At 39.9% G+C, this 23,526-nt stretch overlaps 3 protein-coding genes across 4 annotated transcripts in view; 1 reads left to right on the top strand and 2 right to left on the bottom strand.

The window, feature by feature from the left end:
* faap24 (FA core complex associated protein 24) overlaps positions 1-2,360 on the bottom strand; it is a 5,050-nt gene extending 2,690 nt beyond the window's left edge. Inside the window, exons 1-2 of one of the 2 annotated variants that reach the window (XM_079450022.1) lie at positions 2,030-2,360; positions 97-236 (exon numbers count right to left, since the gene is read on the bottom strand). In XM_079450022.1, the coding sequence (XP_079306148.1) occupies positions 97-236; positions 2,030-2,138 (249 nt within the window). In that variant the 5' untranslated portion in view covers positions 2,139-2,360. The remainder of the gene's footprint in view (positions 1-96; positions 237-2,029) is intronic. The other variant, XM_079450023.1, reaches the window with a different exon arrangement.
* On the top strand, positions 2,343-8,811 carry bmb (brambleberry). The gene is made up of 13 exons (XM_079450021.1): positions 2,343-2,503; positions 3,433-3,677; positions 4,039-4,167; positions 4,326-4,511; positions 4,650-4,872; positions 6,030-6,146; positions 6,363-6,542; positions 6,925-7,131; positions 7,216-7,375; positions 7,456-7,499; positions 7,589-7,707; positions 7,788-7,879; positions 8,016-8,811. Exons 2-13 carry the CDS (start codon positions 3,447-3,449, stop codon positions 8,143-8,145), a joined length of 1,818 nt encoding a protein of 605 aa, XP_079306147.1. The 5' UTR covers positions 2,343-2,503; positions 3,433-3,446; the 3' UTR covers positions 8,146-8,811.
* On the bottom strand, positions 8,574-23,526 carry kif15 (kinesin family member 15). The gene is made up of 35 exons (XM_079450020.1): positions 23,382-23,526; positions 23,123-23,150; positions 22,421-22,604; positions 22,264-22,340; positions 22,144-22,181; positions 21,743-21,840; positions 21,182-21,361; positions 20,773-20,982; positions 20,052-20,177; positions 19,850-19,972; positions 19,586-19,718; positions 19,419-19,501; positions 19,147-19,344; positions 18,842-19,028; positions 18,467-18,608; positions 17,658-17,799; positions 17,201-17,377; positions 16,881-17,009; positions 16,694-16,799; positions 16,457-16,622; positions 15,739-15,889; positions 15,526-15,611; positions 14,924-15,002; positions 14,753-14,839; positions 13,466-13,570; positions 13,259-13,381; positions 13,030-13,176; positions 11,712-11,807; positions 11,460-11,624; positions 11,015-11,118; positions 10,865-10,928; positions 10,755-10,792; positions 10,307-10,439; positions 9,616-9,747; positions 8,574-9,529 (listed from the first exon to the last, which is right to left on the bottom strand). Exons 1-35 carry the CDS (start codon positions 23,398-23,400, stop codon positions 9,461-9,463), a joined length of 4,125 nt encoding a protein of 1,374 aa, XP_079306146.1. The 5' UTR covers positions 23,401-23,526; the 3' UTR covers positions 8,574-9,460.

Raw genomic sequence — 23,526 nt, 5'->3', positions numbered from 1 at the left:
TTTAAACTTGCAGTTTTGTTGTGATGTGTTGTTTAGGGTCAGACTAAAGTATCACATTTTATATAATGTATTAAGAAATGCAAATGAGTATTTTACATTTCTGAATCGGGCAATTTTCCTCCTATGGCTATTTCCTGCAACCATATCACTCTCTGACACATACAGGATACACATCTTATTACTGAGACAGAAATCTACATCACCAAGCTCCTCTTCAAATATGGCCTTCACACTTCCTGAAAAAGAAGCAAAAGAAATGTTAAGATTAGGGTCTGATTAAATACATTGAATGACCAAAATTACTATGACTTATAGTCCATCACGTGCACTACGCTCTCAGGTGTCAGGTCAGTTGGTAATACCTAGAATTTCAAAATCAAGTGCAGGCGGCAGATCATTTTCCTATCTAGCGCCTAAACTTTGGAACAGTCTTCCCTGCACTGTCCGGGAGGCAGACACACTCTGTCAGTTTAAATCTAGACTAAAGACGCATCTTTTTAATCTTGCATACACTAGACTATCATAATATATATATTTCAAAGATCTAGGCTGCACTAGTAAGATCAACCGGAACCAGGACACTTCCAATAACAACTGATGCATTTGTTGCATCAAAGATTGCAGAACAGTACTCTACTCTCAGCCAGTCTTGTCTCATTGTTCCAAGGTTACTAGAGCGGGCAGGACACAGTCCAAGGTTACCGGAGCGGGCAGGGCGCAATCCATTCCCAGACCTGACAAATGCTGGACGAAGGACGTGGCGACTCTACAAAACTTCAGTCACTATTAGATTATTAATGATCATTTTAAATCTAACTTTTTTTATTTTGCCTTGATGTGCAAGCACTGTTTTTTCCAGAGGCAGCAGTTTTTTCCAGAGGGTAAATCTAACTTTGTTTTTTATTTTGCCTTGTTGTGCAAGCACTGTCGAGCTTGTGCAGAGGCAGCAGTTTTTGCCAGAGGGGAACTGGAATCCCCTGGTTAGGCCTGGTCTCCCTCTGAGGTTTTTTTTCTCCTCCAATGGAGTTTTGGGTTCCTCGCCACCGTTTGCATACTGTTTTGCACTGTTTGCCTGGCCGGGGGGCTGCTAGAATTTGATAGTCTTATTTAATTAACACTGCATATAGGAATTTATTGTGTGTCTGATATTTGAACTGTGTTTTGACTTCCATAACCTTTTATGTTTTACTTATAGTCAATGTTTTCTTGACTTGTACAGCTGCTTTGTAACAATGAAAATTGTAAAAAGCGCTATATAAATAAAGCTGACTTGACTTGACCAAAATAAATCATTTACATTTATTCATTTGGCAGACCCTTTTATCCAAAGCGACTTACAAGTACTTCATCAGACCTGTGGCTACAATCCACACACAAAATAAATATTTAAATAAAGACACATATATAATATACAAATCGTACATACAGAAGACATCTTACTTTATGTCATTACAATTAGTTAGTGGAACATTAATGCATTTAAACAATATGACAAAGATTTTGACAAACTCTTCGCATTATACATGCTACCAGTCTTGTCTCAATGTTCCAAGGTTACTGTAGCGGGCAGGACGTAGGCGATGCCCAGACCTGACAAATGCTGTGATGATAGAGCTGGACAAAGGACGTGGCGACTCTACAAAATTATTAATGATAATCTTAAATCTAATTATTTTTTATTTTGCCTTGTTGCGCAAGCACTGTCGAGCTTGTGCAGAGGCAGCAGCTTTTGCCAGAGGGGAACTGGAATCCCCTGGTTAAGCCTGGTTTCCCTCAGTTTTTATTTCTCCTCCAATGGAGTTTTGGGTGCAATGTTTTCTGGTGCAGCTGCTTTGTAACAATGAAAATGCTCAAAAGCGCTATATAAATAAAGCTGACTTGACAAGCTACTAATGAAGATAATCGAGAGATCCAGAATTCGCAGTTTCACTTGACAGTTAGAATAAGTGCAGCGTGTTGCGCAATGTATAAGGTTGAGCGATACTACTTGAGATGTAAAGGTTTTAAAGCAAACAATGAAAGTATTTACCTTTGAGGCACTGCACGAGGTTCGAGCCCCTCCACTTCTCATTAATGATCATGTGTCCATACGGAGGCGCAGCGTTCAGCAGTTTCGCGGAAAGCGGTTTTGATTCCATGACGAAAACAACACGTTACGGTTAATTCGACAATATTATATTCCTCCAAACAGCGTGTAGCCTACTTGAGAAGTCCGGCGGTGTTCGTTGCGCTGAATGTGCATCTTTACAACAGAAGAGCAAACTTACTACATGAACACCACAACATACACCCCTCCTCAAGAAATCGCGCGTGTAACTTGAGTCGTAAGTATCGCGATATTTGCGCTGCACGGCGCGGACACTGATTGGCTGCTGTGGGTCCATTTAAACAGTCGAATCCTCACAACAGCGTTTTATTGAGTGTTGTGCGCGCTCTTAATACCGCGGTTGCAATTGAACTGCTTTGGGTTTTGTATACATCGCTGTCCGTGCTGCGATTTAAGGTAAGTGTAGTGAAGTTTGCTTGTTTCGGACGGCGTCGTATATCGGCGTCAGGCAATTTACAATTCGCTATGTAATTAATTTAAACACATTAAACGTACACAATAAATTGGGAAAGTTTTAAAGTCTGTTTGCTAGTTGCATTGGTGATGTGGTGGGTTATGTGCAAATCGTGAATCTGATCATTCTGACTCTCTGTCTGTCTGTGATGCCCATCATCATCAGCTGCGAGGATCTTAGTCTGGACATGTTTCAGCCCCATGCAGTGGAGGAAACCGCTTGTGTCTTTTAAAGAGTCTTTATTTATAAAGCGCTTTTACCATTTGCATAGTTACAAAGCAGCTGTACATAAAACATATTGACTATAAGCAAAGCATTTAACGTTATACAAGTAAAAACAAAAAAAGTGAAAACACCGAATATACAGACACGCATACAAAAAACTTCACGCACACACTGTTGTGATAATCACTTATTGTAAATCTTTAAAATTCTACAATGGTGTGTATACTCTCTGTAATAAACAATGACGTGGGATAATTGTTTCTCTTTCCTTTTTTTCTGTAATATACACACTATTGGTTAGAGCCAAACAATGTTGTAATCCGCTTAAAGTAACCCCATATAATAAAATGTGGATTTTGATGCATAACACTTTCTAATGTGTAACCATCATCCCTTTATTTATATACACGAAATATTTTTATTCATGTGTAGTCGTGTGATTTTACGGTGTATTACTTTTGTGTGCGTTTCTGTCATACAGCATTCTCCTGTAATATCTTTGACATGTTTGTAGAATAACCATTAATAATAACATATTTGTAATATATGCCACAGCATATCACATCAAAACTGCGAAACTGACGTTACCTCTTGAGTTCAATAAGTCTGGTTAACAAACTAAGCGGTCTTTTGTCTTACCTTTCAGGGTCATAGGTCAGGATGGGGTTTTGGTTACTCATGCTATGGGTGTCAAGTATGCAGTATGGTCGGCTTGATGCTTTATTTGACTGGCTGAAGAAAGCAGAACCAGCTCCTGCCCCAAAGCAACCTGTCGCCCCCATCTTGCCACAAGGTGACGTGCCGGCCTTTGAGATGAGTGTTGCAGATGAGAAGTTTCTAGCTGAAGCAAAACAGATGGAACTGAGTCCTTTGGACAGCTGCCATTTCCGGGTATGGATGAAATGTGGTCTGTAGTACTCATTTCAACTTAAAAAGAAAAAACATTACACATTACCAAGTTCTCATTAGGCTCCATTAAGCCTGGTCTCCAATTTGATGGAGTCAAGTTATGGATGCCAAAAAGTGTCTATTAATACCATCAACTAAATGCCAATAAAAAACACCTGTGTCTAAAAACTCTCTTTAAAATGTATTTTAAGATTCAGTTATTGTTATTCTATGGGAACTTGCCTCATGTGACCCGCTTTATTTAGTGACCAGATGAGTTTACATAATGTTGTGTCTACTACAGCATTTTTATGATACCTATTATTTATTTAATTGTTTTGTTCATTTCTTCAATGAAAAACAGGTTGTTGCTCAACTTAAAGCCATTTGTAGTGGCCTGTCCGAGGAGCAGCTGGCCAAACTGGGCGTGGCCTTGTTTAACTGCCAATCAGAGGTGGAGGGACGTAGGACATACCCCTGCACTGAAGAAATGGTATGTTCAGTTACCAAAACTTCATCTAGTAGGTCCTAAATTTGCTGAACTTCAGAAAAATGACAATCTCAGCAATGACATGCGAAGACTGTCACTTACGATTCTGTATAGAGAGTTCATGTAGTGGAACTAACAATACTTGCTCTCCCTCGCTTCAGACTATTAAAGAGTGCACTGCCGATATGGACTCGGACACCTGGAACGCGTATCACATCGTCAGTAACCGCGCACGCTCCGTGTGTTACGCCACACGCCAGCAACACTTCCGCAGACGGGCTGAGCTCACAGTCAATGCCCTGATCTCCACAGCAACCAGTCAGCTGGACGCCATGAAAGATCTAAAGGTGAGGTACCAAACGTCTGAGCCATCTGGTAGCAAAAAAAATATTATTTTGATGAACTGCATGTTAACGTCAGGGCGACGGGAATGATGACAAACGTTTGAGTCTAATCGCTCCTGTGGTTTTATTGCTGGTGTGAAGGAGGGACAGAAAGAGTTGAGGGAGATGACCGCTGCGTCTCTGGACAAACTGCTGGAGGGTCACGGCACCCTTCAGCTCCAGCAGCATGTACTGAAGGAAGGTCAAGATCAGCTGGACTCCTCCATCTCTGAGAATCTACAGCGACTGGCGCAGGAGAAAGCTCTCATCAGCACCGGACAACAGCTGGTGGCACAGCTCATTCAGGGCATCGCACAGAGAATGGGTATGTTTACGCAAGAAGAAAGACTGAACGTGACATGCCATTTCGTGTGTTTTTTAAGATTCTTCCAAAATACCAAAGTGCTGCTATATTACATTTCTTTAAAGGGATAGTTCATCCAAAAAGAGTAAAATCTGTCATTTATTCATCCTCAGGCTGTTTCCAACCTGTCTAAATTTCGCTGTTCCAATGAACACAGAAGAAGATATTTGGAAGAATGTTAGCAATTTCCAGTTCTGGGACATCATCTACTACCATAGTAGGAAACAAAATATTGCATTTTAATCTTGAGGAATTTGGGAAAACTGTGTCTTTGGGCACCTTTGACTAGCATTTAATTCTTCCTACTATGGTAGTCAATTAAGCCCCAGAACGGAAAATTACTAACATTCTTTCAGATATCTTTCTCTGCATTCATCGGTAAACAAAGCAATTTATACAGGTATGAAATGACACGATTGTGAGTAAATGATAACAGGATTTTCATATTTGGGTGAAGTGTCCCTTTAAAGCCACAATATGGAAGAAGTTTATGAAATATCCACAAATCACGTGGACGGTGTAATATGTTTCATGTAGTTGTGTACTTGCAGTATCCCAAATGTTTTAAAAAAAAAAAAAGGCCTGTCCCTTGTATTTGTTGCATATCAGGGAGATATTATCCGCTGCTCCGCACGACCCTCAGTTTCTGGTTGTAGAAACTACGGCAACACTCAAATGATTAAACAGCATCTGGGACACAATATCTGTTCTTTTGTTATGGATCACGATTACTCTTTCGCGAGAAAAGGAAACCCAGAAAAGCGTACACGTAGTTTACTTTTTAAATGACGACTGTATGACCGTTTTAAACACGTACAACTGTGTAGCATTACGCTACCAAATCAACAAAGTCCAATATCATTCGCGGGCTAACGTAGCATTACATTCCACGTTTCTTGCAAGCTAATTCATTACGATGACATCAAATAAAATTCATTCATTACCATACGCCTCTGGATGGGGAAAACTCTCCTACATAACATCATTTAACCTAGCCTTTTGTTTTGAAAGTGCACCATGTAGCGGTCCAAATTTACATGTTGTGGCTTTAAAATGGCTGGCTTCAAGTTAACTGTATATTGATGCCATGTGAAATTTGCCGTTTCATCTGTTTATAGAGAATGTTAGCGGTCAGCTCAAGGATCAGGCCTCAGACGTGGATGAGGGGCATCAAGCTATTCTGAGTGACCTGGCTGTGGTACGAGGAAGTGCTCAAGATATCTTCCAAAAAATGGGTGAATCTTTCTGCATGATAATAAAAATACCCCATTGCACTTATGTTGTCTTTGCTTGTATCACTGGGCAGTGTTTAGTAAGTAGTTCTGGTTCAGAACACAGCCATTATGATGTTCTGACGCATAGAGTAAAATAGACAGTTCAGACAAAAATCATTAACGTTTCATGTAGAGGATGTTAAAGTGGTTATTATACATCTCTCGCCTGTGTTGCAGAGCTCAATCTGAAGGGTTTCCTGCAGCACCAGAATATAACGTCTCGGTTTTATTCCGAGCTCATCCATAAACTGGAGCGCATGAATGGGACTCTGGGATACATGCTGATGTATCTAGACAATATGCAGAACCGTCTGGAGGACCGGCTGCACATCATCCAGGGTTACCTTGGGTGGGCAGGTACAGTGTATACAGCATAAGAACACATGTTCCTCTTTCATATAAAAATGAAGGATTTCTTCATTTACTCACACTCATGTCATGAACATATTCTCAAGGCCGAACATATTACGACTCACTTTAATGCTCAATATTGCACAAGAATGTCAGCAAGTGTGTTTTCAAAGTGGTCCTATTCGCTTCCGTGAGGAAAATCACAACATCCAAGCAGTTTTAAAGTAAAATGGCTGCTGGGTAATTCTCTCAACTTTACCAAATTCACCAATATCAGCCATACTCAAGACAAACATTAGTCTTCATTCAAATTATTTAGCAGGAAATGATTTGTTTTCGACTGGTGTGAAGTAGCTGGAATAACTTGTTGCGTTTCATTTTGTCTTAGGCCTAAGTCTGCGTGCTCTGTGGACATGCACCATGCATGCTGGGTATTTCCTGTTGTCTGCGGTCCTGCTGTCATTCCTGCAGTGTGCTACGTTCTCTCGCATTTCTCTGCTTTTCACCGTGCCAATCAATGCAATCGCAGAGATCAACCAGCAGTCATCTCTGGACCTGTTGTCGCTCACTTTGCTGCTGTTCACACTTTCACTAGGTAGTGCATCTCTCTCTGCGTGTTAAAACACCATATCTCGTGTGTTTTTTGTTTGAGGGTTTACGCTCCTTTTATGTGTTCTAGGTCGTTGGGTTTTGTTGCAAGTGATGTGGTCTCTGTCTAAAATAAAGGGCCAGACTTGCAGCACTACCCCTTTGGCTATAGGACCCCCTGCAGAGAAGACCCCTGACAGAGGATGCCCATCAAACAAGCCCTATCCAGCTTCATCTTTTACCCCCGTACAGTAAGTCTGTGGTTGTGGTAAGACTTGTCACAGCCTCGTACGTGTCAGGTCTCATTTTTTTTGTCTTCCTCTTGCTGTAGAAACGATCTAGACTGTGATTTGGAGGTGGAGAGCTTCATGATGAGTATGCTGTTTTTGACACTCTGATTTGAAGGTTTTCAGAGTATCACCGTCTGGTTGGTTTAATGTGGTATTTATTTGTTTCTACTATAGCTGATCCCTGTATATTGGCCCTGCCCCTAGCTTGTAGCCCACCAAACTTAAGTCATCACAATCTTGGCACACCCAATCATTCAACCCCCCGACTAAAGAATCGCCACAGCATTGGAGGAGTGAGTAGAATGGAGAAATAATAAAGAAAATTTAACCCTTTGAATGAAATGGTAAACCGACATTTTTCTCTGATAACCAGGTGGTGCTGGAGAATGTTCCTCAAAGAAACTTGGGAAGTATCATGAGCCAGTCACGGCGCTCCAGCCCCAACCATTCACTTGCCAGCAACGGGTATGTTTTGTAAAAATCTCATATCATAGGGAGGTATCCACATCTGGATCATGTCAAACACTCCTGGTGTTATTCTAATGGTCTCTTACACGTCACCACCATAACATGGAGACTCATTCCTTGTCTTTGTTTTCAGTTCATTTTCTGGCCGTCCTCTGTGCAGTGGTACCACCCGTCTAGGTCAGCCGTGTAAGAAGAAGGCTCTTGTTGGTCAGGACTTCTGTAGGGTTCATGAAGGTGGCTACACGTCCTACAGCCGACTCTGAATGAATTTGTCTTTTTTCAAAGTGATTGGCTTGTAAAAGCATCAACTGTTGACGCACTTTGTTCTTAAGTATTTAATCTTGGAGATTTTATTGTAGTTTCATTTTGTGGGTCTTGTTTATTTCGGTGCTGTTTTAAATGTTTCAATCTCTTGTAGTGCACAATTTATTTATAATAAATTCAGACACTAATATAAATCACTCGACTGACACGATTATACATCAATCATTCTTAGAATATGCTCTTCTGCATGCAAATTGAGGGAACCGTGGCTTTTATCATTGTAAATAAAATCAATATTTGTAACATCAGCTTTAAAATCTCTCCAACCGGCAAGGTGAGGAAGTTACATTAAGTAGAATAAGCTAAAGGTGTTTTAATATAATGCTTATTAAAAAGTTCAGTCCACACGTGTTCTTTTCTGTATTTTATACCTGATGTTTATTTAATATATTTGTGCAAATGTCTTATTTGCTGTCAATAAATGAATGGAAAAGTTATTTTGCGGAGTTTACATTTTGCATTCAACCTTTTACTTTTATGGGAGTCATCATACACTCGGATTAGTTGTGCACATATCGTGCATTCATGACCTTAAAGCAAAAGATTAAGCTTCTGTTCTCTAAAAATCTATGAACGTTTATATGTCTATTAAAGGTCCAGTGTATATTTTTGGAGGATCTATTGACCCAAATGCCATAATACACAACTTCATCGTCAGATGTGTATAAAGGGCTTACATATACGTTATGTTTTATTACTTCGAATGGGTTCTTTTTATCAACATACACCCCTTGCATGGAATTCACCATGTTTCTACAGTATCCCTAAACGCAGATTTATTTTCACTGCTTTTTGGCTCCTACCAAGGGTGCCAATGTTTTTAGCCATGACTTATACACACAGGTCTAAGGTTAACTTTAGGTGTCACATAGGTCACACCAGGCTCTTACTGCCCCCCAAGAAATCTAAGGATAGCATTAGTCTTTTTGCAAAGGTCTTTCTAGACACTTCTACACACATACAGTTCACAATGCATTTCTAGTTTTAGTATTAAGTTTATGTAGGAAATGTTTACGGAGAGGTTGCTTTAATAGAAATTTCATAGAAAATAATTACAAGTCATTTGTTGTGTACAAATAGCTACCGTTCAGATTTATGAAAAAATGACAAATAAACAAAAGGTGAATAAGATGAAAACATTAACAGACATCAGAGGAATCCAAAAACAGCCCAGGAAGAGCCTTAAAACAAATGTAGTCATTAAAAAACAAGATCAAGTTTAGGTCTATGTTAACATGGTTTTCATCCAGCATGTCAAGGATTAACATGGCCTGCTGTAGGACTCTCTTCCATATGAAGACACTGTCTGAGTTTGCTGTTCTCCTAAAATCACACACACAAGTTTAGTAAGTTGGGTTGAGTTTAATAGCGTTTCAGCAGTTTTATGTCTGTTTATTTGTCTCTCGGACCTCCTGCAGTTTGGTGATTTCCTTCTTCAGTTTGACCAGATACTCAATTTTCTGCTTGGGGTTTTGATGACCCAACAGTTTCCCATTCTCTTCAGCCAGATGATCCACCTGTTTCCTTAAAACCTCAACTTCCTGCATGACATAATGAAGCGAAAAGAGAAGGAACAGAAATCAAGATTAATTTTTCAAACCTGTTTTCCCACAGAACTCAAAAATGTTTTTTTTATGCTTTAAAATGGTATGTACTGTTCAAGCATTGTACAATGTTTGACTCTAATGACATTGAATGTCACTGGTTGGCACACAAATGTTATTGTAAAGCTCGCATGCATTCATAATGTATATCATGGTACTCAAAACAGATTTTTTACATTTATTTATTTATTTATTTATTTAACAGATGCTTTGAAACAGAGTGACTTAGATAGAATAGATCATATTACCTATTTGTCAATGAGCTAACAGTAACTGTACTCGACGACAACAGTTGCGTGTTTGTGTGCGTGTTAAACAGTGGAAAGATAGGGGTACGTGTTTATTTGTCATCTTGATGATCGTGGTGTACTTTAACTACACTATTACTTTAATCTTGCTCAACGTCCTCAAATACTTCAAAGGCAAAAATCAATCACATGAAACTCCTGTCGAATGTGGGTTTGGAATGACATGAGCAATTCACTTGATCTCTGACCTGCTGCAAATTTTCATGTTGAAGCTCTTTCTGTCGCAGATCTCTAAGCTCCAAGCAGCGATTCCTGAGTTCAGTGGTCAGTTCCTGCACACACGTCTGAGACTGGACGAGAGTCACTTCATTACGCTGCAGCCTGAAACACACAAACAAAAATATAGTTTCAGTGACCTTAATATCAATTCCACATTAACCACTATAGGGGACACTAGTTGTTCATCCTATACACGGTCACCTCTTTTTTTAAATCTTGTTTTTGAATGCCCTAAAAAAGAAACACAGAGAAAACAAAGCGCGACTGATGTCATCATAATTCAAGCCTGAAAGGGTTAGGTTAGGTACCCAAAGGACAAGAAACCAAATGCTTCAAACAAATGCCAAATGTTGGAGTGGCTTTACTTGCCCAGCAAAAGAAAACAATTTAAATGTGGTGATGCAGAAATGTACTTACTCTGTTTGAGTATCAGTTAACTGCATCATCAAGGAGCTCTGAGAAAGAGACAGATTCAACTTTAGAGACTGGCGTTTTTTGAGTAAATTTGTGATGTTTTATTGGCATACTTTGTTTTTGCGCTCTTCCTGTAGTTCTCGCAGTACAGAGAGGTGTATGGCCTCCTGCAGGTCTCTTGAAGAAAGAAGGAAAAGAGAGATCACAGTGTGAACAGAACGGGTGAGTTAAGGTGTAAATGAATGAGTGAATGAAGTTCTTACTCGTGTGAATGGCTGTTTTTCTGAACCTGATTCTTGACGGTGTAAAACTTGTCCAAAAGTGTCTGAATTTCCATTCGAATGATCTCCTTTTCATTTAGCTGGGTCTACACACGCAAGAAACATTACAGTATTATTTATTTAATTAGTTAAGAAAAATATCAGTGTTTGGCTGGGTTATTCAAATATTATAGTTATAGAGAACAGTCAAATTTCAACGGCATTACTGAACTACAGATTGTTTTTTAATGTGACATCCTAAGTCTACACACTTTGCAATATTTTTGGTGTGGATTTATTCTTCTTAACGCTTATATTTTAAAATATATTTTATGACATTTGATTTGATTAATATATCAATAGGACCTATGTTTTGTGAGATTCATCCATACTTGTTTATCTGCCGTGTGAGGAAGTGTGACCAGGATGTTTGGTGGGTGAGCATTACCTTCAATCTGTCAATCTCTTGGTTCTTGGCTGTGCGTTCAGCATTGAGTTCCTCTAGCAGAATTTCCATTGTGATCATTGAGGAACGCCGGCTCTCCAGCTCTCTCTCCTGACACTCCATCACCTGAGACAGACTCGAGCTGAAGCCACATGGTGTGTGGGGCGTCTGAAACACAAGCACAGACATCAAACTGTGAAACAAGCTATTACTTAACTAGAACTATCAAGTGCTATCAAACACTCGCATACACACCTGTATTTTTCCTTTGGGGGTGGAGGAGACATTTGAAGGTTGATTGACAGATTCTCTTATTTTCAACAAGTGAATCTGTTCATTCAGCTGTTTTACCTGTAAAAACATGAATGCACATGAAAATCTGTTTATAACAGGCGGCATAATGTACCAGAGTTATTATATAGTCTTGTTTTTAGTTTTATAAAATAATTTGACTTTACATTAAACCAAGTTTAGCTTCATTTTTGGTTTTAAAGTTTTCATTTATTTTTGTTTAATTTTAGTGCCTCAACCTGAGCTCAATGAAAGTTTAAGTTTTTTTTCAAGATAATTTAAGCCGATATTCTTTATTTGACACTTTTAGTAAAATATTGTAGCTACAGTTGACTATAGAAATATGGTATTTTAGTCAACTATATAACTAAGTGTGCACCATGAATTTGAAACATATTTCAGAAATATAACTCTTCCATCTGTAATGTAAAGTCAGTTGGTAATACCTAGAATTTCAAAATCAAGTGCAGGCGGCAGATCCTTTTCCTATCTAGCGCCTAAACTTTGGAACAGTCTTCCCTGCACTGTCCGGGAGGCGGACACACTCTGTCAGTTTAAATCTAGACTAAAGACGCATCTTTTTAATCTTGCATACACTAAACTATCATAATATATATATTTCAAAGATCTAGGCTGCACTAGTTAGATCAACCGGAACCAGGGACACTTCCAATAACAACTGATGCATTTGTTGCATCAAAGAGTGCAGAACAGTACTCTACTCTCAGCCAGTCTTGTCTCATTGTTCCAAGGTTACAAGAGCGGAGCGGGCAGGGCGCAATCCATTCCTAGACCTGACAAATGCTGGACGAAGGAAGTGACGTCCCTACAAAACTTCAGCCACTATTAGATTATTAATGATAATTTTAAATCAAATTTTTTTATTTTCGCCTTGTTGTGCAAGCACTGTTGAGCTTGTGCAGAGGCTGCAGTTTTTGCCAGAGGGGAACTGGAATCCCCTGGTTAGGCCTGGTTTCCCTCCGAGGTTTTTTTTCTCCTCCAATGGAGTTTTGGGTTCCTCGCCACCGTTTGCATACTGTTTTGCACTGTTTTGCCTGGCCGGGGGGGCTGCTAGAATTTGATAGTCTTATTTATTTAACACTGCATATAGGAATTTATTGTGTGTCTGATATTGGACCTGTGTTTTGAATTCCATAACCTTTTATGTTTTACTTATAGTCATTTTTTCTTGTACAGCTGCTTTGTAACAATGAAAATTGTAAAAAGCGCTATATAAATAAAGCTGACTTGACTTGACTAAAGTGAAGGGGTAAAGCAGGACCTGTTCCTTCAGCGTGTCGACAGTCTTTTCTCTTTCGACGTTGAGGGTCTTTGAATTTTCCAGTACAGCTTCCTGTTCCTTCACCACTTTACTGAGTCTCTCCACCTCATCTGTAGCGTATCCCAAATCCTCCTGTATCAGCTCCAGCTGTAAAACCCACACACGGACATTTAATCTGGGCTCTTAAAAAGCCTGAGAAAAAGGAACAACCCACCCCAGAAACACACACCTCCACGCGGTCAGAGGCGAGGCGTCTGTCTGAAGCTTCGCGCAGCTCCTGTAGTTCGTTCTCCATGTGTAAGATCTTCTCCTTCATCTGCTCTTTCTCAGAGCACAGGGTGCTGTACTTCACCTGCAGGTACACGACTCACATTATCAACACAGCCTCTGCAAAGCATCATGGGTGTGTTGTGTGTGCGCAAGAGCAGAAACTCACACTGATGTCAGCGATCTCCCCACGTAGTGAACACACAGTCTGATCTTTATGAGCGACTTCGCTGCGAAGATCTCTGGTCTCCTGCATCAGCTCCAGCACCACATCCTACACACACACACACACACACACAGTTTTAGGGCTTAAGGACATTATTGCAAATTCTCATTTGACTTGTTGATAATATATCTCATCTAATGTAATCATTTTCATTTATTAACATTCACAGAATTGCATGTATGATCTGTGTATTTCTGGTTCTTTTACTGTATACAACTAAATTTGCCACGCTCTGCTCCAAATATACATTCAATTATGCGTTTCAAATTTAGTTCAGTTCAATTGCTTTGCTTTTTAAAACTATACAGAAAATGCTCCATAAAAATGACATTCAGACCCGTTTAAACTACATTCTCTTTCATTTTTAGTTGAATTTTAGTCACTTTTCTGGTGTTTGTGACTTTTCTGGTTTATTTGAAGCCTTTCATTATTTATTCTAGGTTTTGAAGATAAAACATGGAACGTGAGATGATACATCAGTAAGCAGGACTGTTTTTACAGATCAACTGATGAACATCTATATGTGTTTATTTTCAATATAATGCGTATTTAAGTCAATGAGATGATCATTTAACTTTTTATTTGTTGCTGCTGTCTTGAGTATATCACACAGGAAAGGAAATTGCTATTTCAAAGTAATAGTCATTTTTTGAAAACATTAAAAACTTGGATGCTTGTATTAGCTTTTCCCTGTGCCACCATGTATATGCCTGTTCATTGTAAATTAGTTGCAAAAGTCATGTTTTGAGTGGCAATAACACAAATAGAAATGTTATTCAACAAATAAAACTTGTCGAAACACTTTGTTTCTGACTTAAACAATGCCATCAATTAAGTGATGACTGTGAAATTTTATTCTAGAATTCAGACAGAATGTTTCGCTTTTTGGTAGCTTGTTTTATTCTTTGATCCAAGATGATGCAAGTACAATCTGTGCAGGAATTTCCCTCGACACTAACGCTAGATTTGCTGCAATGCCGCACCAAAATTCAAGCCATGCCTTCTCTATTTCATTTCACTTTTCGGGGTTTATCATAATCTGTGTGTATTCAAGAAAAGTTCTCTTTCTGGTTTCTGCTTTTTTTGGCGCTAAAGATATACATTTGAGTTGCCACATCAGGCTTCACTCAGTCCTAAATGGGTCATTTACAGCATGAATTCACCTGATGTATTCATTCTCAACAGGAGCTGCAGAGATACGAGAGACGTTGGGGTATTCTGTAAACTTACTTTGTCCTGTTCAATCTTCTGATTGAGGCCGTTGATGGTGATGTTGGCTGAACACACACTCTGTTGCAGAGCATCAATCTGCTCACACTACACAAGAAACATGCACAGCACCTTTAACGTGATTCAGACCTTTTTAGATCACAACATACATGAACTTAACAGCATACACACCTCTTGTTGGTTTTTGTTTGTCAGGTCAGTAATGTGTTTCTTGAGTGAGGCGTTCTCCTCTACAGACTGCACAAGCTCCCTGAAGCAAACACACTCTGTAAGCCTTTCTTGAATGACAATCCTCCAAAGATTTGTTATACATAATTTTTATGTATGTACGTTTATAACACTATACTTTGTATCACCGTTGCATCAAACTACAAACAAAATGGTTAACGCTTATGCATGGGTGTTTCTTATACGGCATCTATGGAAGTCATCATTCTCTCTTTTGACTGCCGTCATCTGTATATATTTTTTTATTTAGTTGAAAGTAGTGATAACACTATCTTAGTTTTTCTTGCGCTATTTCAGTAAATGAGAATGCAAAAAATATATTTGTGGTAGTCTCCCATTCACCGCTAAAGAAGTTTAGCAAACTATGACGACTTCCGCTTCTGAGAAACCCGGAAACGTGAAAAAGGTCCATTCACTCAGTAGAGTACACCCGTGTAGTCACATAAAACGTTAAAATTATTGTGAAAATCATGATTTGTGACACAAAATACCATATGAATTCATTAGGGTTAAGAGGGACGGTTGTTTGTTTGCGGCTCACTCACTTGGACATACTCTCCTTGTGTGCGGTCAGCTGGGATCTAACGCTGGTGTTCTGCTCTTTCTCTGCTTGCAGACTCTGCTCCAACTCCTGTAAACACAATCAGACCCTTCAATACATCTGTTTCAGGAGATCTGATCAATGAACACATTACAGTAATAAAGCACGGTCAACGAAAAGGGAGCTGAACGAACGAAAGCAAGTGAAAAGAACTGACATTGATCTGGGTTTGGTGTTCCGAACACTCGTGAATCTTGAGCTCCATCTGCTGTCGGTGCTGATCCAGCTCAAACTGAAACTCGGCCTGCAGCGTGTCAAACGCGTCCTGGAGGACACGCTGGTTTTCCAACATCTGCTCCCACTCCAACCTGAAAGAGACAGGTTACATCAATTATCGTTTTAAGCTATAAAGAGATGTCTTGTTTTGCATTTTCACAATCTAGAAACTCTACTGAATTCATTCCTTTTTAACAACACGCAGACCTGTACATTTAAAGGGATACTACATCCAAAAATCATCATTTACTCACCTTAGAGTTTTTCCAAATCTGTATAAATGACTTTGTTCTGATGAACACAAAGAAATTTGGAAGAATGCGTATAACTACACAGATTTTGCCCCCCATTGACTCCCATGGTAGGAAAAAATACAATGGTAATCAGAAGTGCATTCTTTAAAATGATAATAGTCAATGATAAAGTCATTTTTCCAACTATGGAAGTCAATGGGGGGCAAAATCTGTCTAGTTATGAGCATTCTCCCAAATATCTTTCTCGGTGTTTGTCAGAACAAAGAAACAACTCTAAGGTGAGTAACTAATGACAGATTTTTCATTTTTGGGTGAAGCATCAATTTAAGAGTCTGTCTACAACTGGAAATACACTTCTTCAAAAAGTGTCAAAACGCCTGTAGTGATGTGCGAGTGAGTCTGTACCTGACATTGTCCAGCTCCAGCTGTGTGCTGATCAGACTCTTTGACAGCTGTGTGTTCTCGCTCTCGTGTTCTGCTTTCTCCCTCTGCAGCTCTGTCCGGGTGTCCTCCAGTTGCTTATCAGAGGACTGCAGCACCACACGCAGATCTCGCACCTCCACGAGCACCACTGCCATCACAGAAAGATGTTATAGCGTCTTACATTTCTATTCAAAGATCTGAACCAGACAGAAGGCTCACCGTCCATCTCTGTTTTCTTCTCCTCCAGTTGCTGCTCCAGCATCCTGCTTCGTTCCTTAAGAAGTTCCTGTTCCTCCAGGAGGGAACACCGCTCAACGCTAAACATCTGTGGACAGAGAGGATATCAAACCACCGCATGCAGGACAACAGCCAGGGAAAAAACTAAACGCGTCACATAATCGTTCACCTCCTCGGTGCGACTGGTCTGCTCGGTTGCTGTGGTCAGCTGTTCTTCCAGCTTGCTGATTTGCTGAAGCAGTTTCCTGTTCTTGGCCTCCTCGTCATCTAACTGACCCTGAACACGAAGAGCCTGTTCCTAGAGCCAAACAAATACATGCAAAAATATTAAAACCGATGAACTTTCTTGGGATTAAAACTCCCCAAAGAGTAACGCAAAATGACACCATTTGTTAAGAAAGTGTCAACGTTGATTTTAAATTTTGATACTATTTTAAACTTTGTGAACCAGACGTTTAAAACAGATAAATGGTCAAAAATGAGCTGTACCTGCATTAGCTTGAGCTCTTCAGTGAGCGCTTCACAGGCCAGCTCGTTCATCTCAGGAGGCGGCTGTTCATTCTGGATGTCATCAACTTCTCCCACCTGTCCATTCAGATGGTCCGGGCTGGAGAGCGGCACGAGCCGGTTCCTCAGGTTATAGCCTTTAGTGGGTGTAGTTAAGATCTGAGGAGCAAAAAATGTGTCGCATATGCAAGGCATTTTAATCCATCACAATTCTGAAAAGTTGAACCCAAAATAAAACACTGTTATTTACCCACCTCACTAACCCTAACTTTCAAATGCTTCTACACCCATTTAATTATACTGAGTGATAGTCCATACAAAAATATCAAAGTCATGATTCACTTTCAATTCAGATGCCAAATCAATAATGATTGACCCATTAAAAACATGAACCTCATTAACATGTATTACTGCGTTAAACTGTGTGTTAACACTCTACCTTAATGGTCTCAGCGTGAATCTTGTTGAGTTGAGACACTTCCTGTTTGCTGTAGGCTTTAGTGGCCTCCAGAATGTTCTCCAGATGTTTGTTGGATTTCTCAAGATACCGTTGCTCAGATTCCAATGCGGCCAGCTGTTTTCTGAGGACCATAACACATACAGGTGATACATCTAGTCACTGAATATTTGATGTGTCTTACAGATACACAATGTAACAAATGTGTTTCGCTTAAATTTGTATTGTTTCTTTATGAAGTTTAACATGCGGAATAATAATAAATGTTTTTACCATCATTTAAAAACATTTTCAAACTCTTATACATTTCGGTATTATGACTCGTACGCAGAGATGACAAGCTATTGACATAACACTGAGCTCAAAACATTATGTAACATAACAGTTACTAAAAAGGAGTCTTCAGAAACTTCAGAAGTGTACATTTAATCGTTTTTGTCTTTTATGACTTATACTGTCCTCACGAACCAAACTCCCATCATCAAAGTCACCCATCATCGCTTCATCCCACCTTCCACGTGCTACAGACATTTCTAGAATTTCTGGAAAATCACTTCAATATGCGAAAATATTTGTACAGTTCTTTGCAATATACGGATATGTTGTAATGAATGATATAGGCTCAAAACTTACTTAAGCTAAATATACACTAAAACATTGATGCTACTTGAAAATAAATATTATCATAATAAAAAGCACCACAGAATTGTACAAGAATTATAAAAAGGTTTGGCGAAACAACAATTTGTTACACGGTGTTATGTGTGAGAAGTCTCGCGATGGTAACGTACTTGTTGACCTCTTTAAACTCTTCAAAGGCCTGAACTGTTGCAGTGAGCTCAGACTGTTTCTGCAGCAGCTGAACCTTCATCCTCTCCACAGAAATTGATGACAGTGTTTCCATGGTGACAGGTGTAGAGTAGGTAGGAGGAGCTACACAACAAAATAATGCGACCCGAGAAAGATAATTCACATATGATGTAGTTACAGATCAATAACTTGTTGTAGTCAAGTAGTCAACCAATACCAGTTAAAAAAGCTACAATTACACATTAAAACATATATGATGACGCAAGTCAAGTGTTAGAAGCTCGACAAAAAACACATTCAACATTTAAATCATATTGCAAAAAATAGATATAAGTTTGAGATGTAGTCCTCCTCACCTTCAGTGATGTCCTCGGTTCTCTGAGCCTCCAGCAGTTGTAGGAAGGTTTTCTCCAGAGCGGTCAAAGACTGAACTTCAATCTCGCCAGCAGATCTGACTGAATCCAGAGACCGCAGAGCTCTGATCTCCTCCCGCAGGCCGCAGTTTTCTGCTGCATAGCGCATAATCCTCGGGTTGTTCTGCACCTAAATAACAAATTTGACAGACAACATTTTATTCATGAATATATAATCACCCAATTACATTGCAGCAACATGCATTTAGGGTGATCCGTTGACGCTCAGAATGCAAGCGTGCGTTTACCTGATCTCGCAGCAGTCGTATCTCCTCCTGCAGCTGACGGATCTGCTCCTCAGGTTCTGATCTCTGGCCGCTCTGCAGCTCTTTCTTCAGCTGAGCAATGTGATCGTCTCTGAACTTCATGATCATACGGTTGGACTGAATGAACTTCTCCTTCTGAGCCCAGGCAGTCTGCAGCTGAGAAACCTTCTCCTGAAGCGCCTGTAGTCAAGACATCGACATTAAACCTTGTTTTCGGTCACATTGCAAAAGTGGAACATTTCCAAAATAGTCACTTTTTTCTCCACTTGTCCTTTCTTCCAGAAGTTCATGGCCTGAATGAACTGCCCCTTATAGGAAACCTCATGATTAGACTGGCCTGCAACATAAAGATCAAGAATAACTGGTTTTTATGATCATGTCTGTCTGGACACATGAATGAGTAAGTGAGCCGAGCGTGGACCTGTTTGTTGGTCTTCTGGCGTGATCTCTGTGATATGCGTTTGTGAAAGAGCATTTGCGAGCTGTTCCTTTAGTTTTCGGACTTCTGCCTGCAGTTGTCTGACGTTACCATGAGTGTCTTCATTAACCATAGCCTACAAAAAGACAAAGATGTGTGTTTTATCACACCCCACGGTTTAACAATGCTTATAATCTTCCAGGCCTGCCTCAAATGCAGAAGGTCTTTACACTCCTCACTACAGGCACAATAAATTTGCTACTGTACCTTATTTTTGATGAGTTTGGCTCTCTGTGCGAACTGCAGAGTGGACAGTGTCTCTCCAAAGCATCTGGAGCCAGGATGAACGTTAGCAATGATGTAAGTCTTAGCATTTCCACCCAGGGAGTCCTGATCACATGGACACCAGTCAGACATAACTTACTCATCTATCTCAACATTCAGAGAAATGTTCTTAAAGCATTCGCACCCTGAGCAGGAAGGTCAGTTTGGAGTCTCTGTAGCAGATATGACGGTTCTTTCCGTTGGACACATCCACCAGGGCCATGATCACCTGACCCAAACACATTAGTGACCGGTTTATGCTGCTCGCCTCCTAAACATACAGGAGTCAAAGGTTACAGGTAACTATAAAACAACAAACATGTCTTTGGAGCAGCGGTTCTCAAATGTTTAGGACTCTGAGTATCAACAGCTAAACAATAAACCGTCAATTTAGTAATTGCACAAATATCACTTTTATTTAGAGTAATTGTACAGCTTTAAAGAGACATGGGATGGGATGATGCGTTGATGTAATGTGTGCTCGTGCTGAAGTTCCGTCCCCTCTGCCTGCCTCCTGCAGCTCATGTTTTTCCGGAAATAAGAAAACAGCGGTTTTGATCAAACTAAATACTCTTTCGAAGATACGAAGTATGCAATACTACTGTATAGGTACTCAAGATGAATATGAGACTGGCAGGAACTGCATGTTGTACCCCATCTTTTAAAAGTAAAATCAACAAAGTGAACACAGACAAGCACACATATACCATTTAACTACCATTTAATTTTTTCTACTATGATTGTGAACGCTGTCTCAATGTTGAACATTCTTCCAAATAATTTATACAGGTATGAAATTACAGGAGGGTGAGTAAATGATGACAGAATTATTACTATCCTTTTAAGATATTTTGAGAGGTGAGCACCTTAAGTCGTGAACCCTCTGCATGTGTGTCTCGCTGTCTCTCTGACCCAGCGAGATCGACCAGGTTGAGCTGAGAAGTGCGGATGTTGACCACTTCCTGTTTATTCTCCTTTGATTCAAGCGTCATGGTGAACACGGCATGCGAGCGAGATGATTCTCGGTTCATTGATGTGGACGCCACTCGTCGGTTCCTCCACCCCATAGACAACACCTACAGAGAGATACACAAAGCTATAGCTATTACTTTGAGTTCAAACAACAGAACATACACAGAGACAGACTTAAAATTAGGCTACATCTAACAGTTCCAGAGTTTTCATTTTAGTGGAAAGTGATTTTACACTAGATGTATCTATGTCAAACCCACCTTTGTGCAACAATGCAATGCCAGTTGAGCTACAAGAGCATACCTGATAAGCCTCAGCCGCAGATGCTGCGTATTTCTCCACGGCTCCTTCTACAAACACACCCCGTTTGATGTCCTCTCGCAGAAACAGGCTGGTGGACACGCTGTCCAACAGGTCATATATCTGTTCATTATAGATCTCTATGAATGAACACTTGCACAGGAAACTTTTCATTCCACCAGACTGCAAAATAAACCGAAAACATACCAAAGCCCTGTCAGATGCGGTAGTTTTGTTCTTCAATTTCAATCCACACACACAGTTTTCTATTCAATGTGGGGTCTTTCCATGGGCGTAATGACTTTTATACTGGACAAACTGTTTATTCCATTGCCTTCGCTTAACCATCACAGAAAAATAAACATTGTTTAGTATGTTTAATAACCCATTTGAAATGTGGGGACCGGCCATCGGTCCTCACAGTGTAAGTGTGTTAGACTTGTACTTTCATTGTAGGGACCCCACACACACACAATCATACAATTTTTGTATTTGAATTTATTTCAGTATGATATTGCATTGAATGCGTCATATGAATTGATCATATTATGGAGTTCATCTCACGCTCTGCACTTCTCTGTTGATGAGGAAGAAAAGATACTCGAAACTACGAGGAATCACACCCCGCAGCTCATCCGAGAAGTTATCCACCTCTGATGGACCTGCACAAACAAACACAAACATTTAGCACGTACATGGAGATTCATCTTCTCACAGCACAGCAGGACAACATTCTTCATTCATAATAAACACTTCAAATCTGAATGCCTTTACAGCAGATGACTGGATTAAAAAAACACGATAGGTAAACATAAATAGGTCCAACGAAATGACATTAAAATCCACATACAGAGACAATAAAACAACGGTTTTCTGAAACCTAATGGGTTACCGGATTATCTTAAATGCAAGATCACAAAAGGCAGTGATACGTTTGCTTGAGTGCTAAAAATCAAAGCACTCACCCAGCATGGTGAAGGTCTTTCCTGAACCCGTCTGTCCACTGAAAAAAACACAAGCATGAATCATGAATCGAATTGTGGTCCAGCTTTACAAATACTGAGGGAAGAGACTTGGGAACTCACTAGGCAAAAATGGTGCCATTGTATCCGTTCATGCAGGACTGCACGATGTTTTTAGCCACGCTGGAGAAAACCTCCTCCTGAAAAAACACAGAACAGCAATGAGATCCTTTCACAAGTGATCTTCCCCCAAAAAAGACAAATGCAGAGATATTCCGACCTGGCTGGTGTTCATATCAGCTACATGGTCGTAGGTGAAGTTTCTTGGCTCAGGTTTGCTGTGCAGTCTGACAGTTTGAGGAGAGGTCACTGTCAGACACAAGCTGTGATCGCCATCTGTTGTTAACCCCGTGCCTTGAGTCAACGGTCGAACCCGAACAAACACCTTGATGGCATCTCCATCACTGAGGACGGAGAATGAATGTTAAAGGAGGAAATCGGTTCTGCTTCAGACAAATGAGATTAAACAGCCGATATGAAATGTATTAAATATTGTGTATGTTGTGTTTGAAGTGTACGATGGTTTAAAGGCATTGAAGAAGTTCGCCTCTCTTCTGAACTCTTATTGGCTGCTTTGTTGGCAAAATTATGTGTGTAAACATGTCGCCACACACATTCAATTCAAGATAATGAATATTCTGCCTTACTAGCCGTGATTTAGATTATTTTTGCATTTGTATAAGTTTAATGTAACAAAAACCAAACATTGTCAAATAAAGTGAAGTTTATTGATCCTCATGACGAACCTAGAAAGCTCCTGTCATACGAAACCAAAAATACATTAACAGGCCAAAAAAAGTGTAAACATGCCAAAAGCTTAGAACTGTGTCTCTTTTAAGCTTTTTTCAAGATAGCGGGGTGTTTGTTTGTTTTGGTGTGTATGTGTTTGTTTGTTTGTTTCGCTGTGTGTGTGTGACGTTACCTGTTGCTGCTGTTTGACTCCCCGGTTACTAGGCAAAAAAATTAAATAAAGATACAAATCAATTTTAAGCAAAAGGTTAACCTAAAAGAGCGATGTAAACAACAACAAAGGCAGCTAACGTATGTACCATAAGCTCGACTGTGATATAAAACTGATCGTCTATAAGATGTAACATTGACGTTAAACGTTTTACTGCAGTGTTTGGTGTCTGTCTGTCGGAGCCTGCGAAAGCCATCGGTAGTAAAAAACTAATTCTCACCTTTTCCTTTAAAATTCATTACTCATTCCGTTTCTTTCCTTCTTTTTGCCGGTGAGGGCAAATTTGGCGCCTCGATCTTCTTCCGGCTCGTGTGTTGACGTCAACGCCCAGCGTAACAGCGCCACACGCTGGCGCGAAACACAGA

This window comes from Barbatula barbatula (genome assembly GCF_947034865.1).
Source record: "Barbatula barbatula genome assembly, chromosome: 25".
Classification (NCBI taxonomy): domain Eukaryota; kingdom Metazoa; phylum Chordata; class Actinopteri; order Cypriniformes; family Nemacheilidae; genus Barbatula; species Barbatula barbatula.
This window is presented reverse-complemented; position numbering and strand designations above follow the sequence as displayed.

Coding starts and splice junctions, on each gene's coding strand:
- bmb (XM_079450021.1), top strand. CDS start 3,447: ATGGGGTTTTGGTTACTCATGCTATGGGTGTCAAGTATGCAGTATGGT. Junction 7,132..7,215: donor GCTGTTCACACTTTCACTAG/GTAGTGCATCTC, acceptor TATGTGTTCTAG/GTCGTTGGGTTTTGTTGCAA. Junction 7,376..7,455: donor TCATCTTTTACCCCCGTACA/GTAAGTCTGTGG, acceptor CTCTTGCTGTAG/AAACGATCTAGACTGTGATT.
- kif15 (XM_079450020.1), bottom strand. Junction 13,177..13,258: donor TCGCCTCTGACCGCGTGGAG/GTGTGTGTTTCT, acceptor TGGGTTTTACAG/CTGGAGCTGATACAGGAGGA. Junction 10,793..10,864: donor AGGAAGAGCGCAAAAACAAA/GTATGCCAATAA, acceptor TCTCTTTCTCAG/AGCTCCTTGATGATGCAGTT.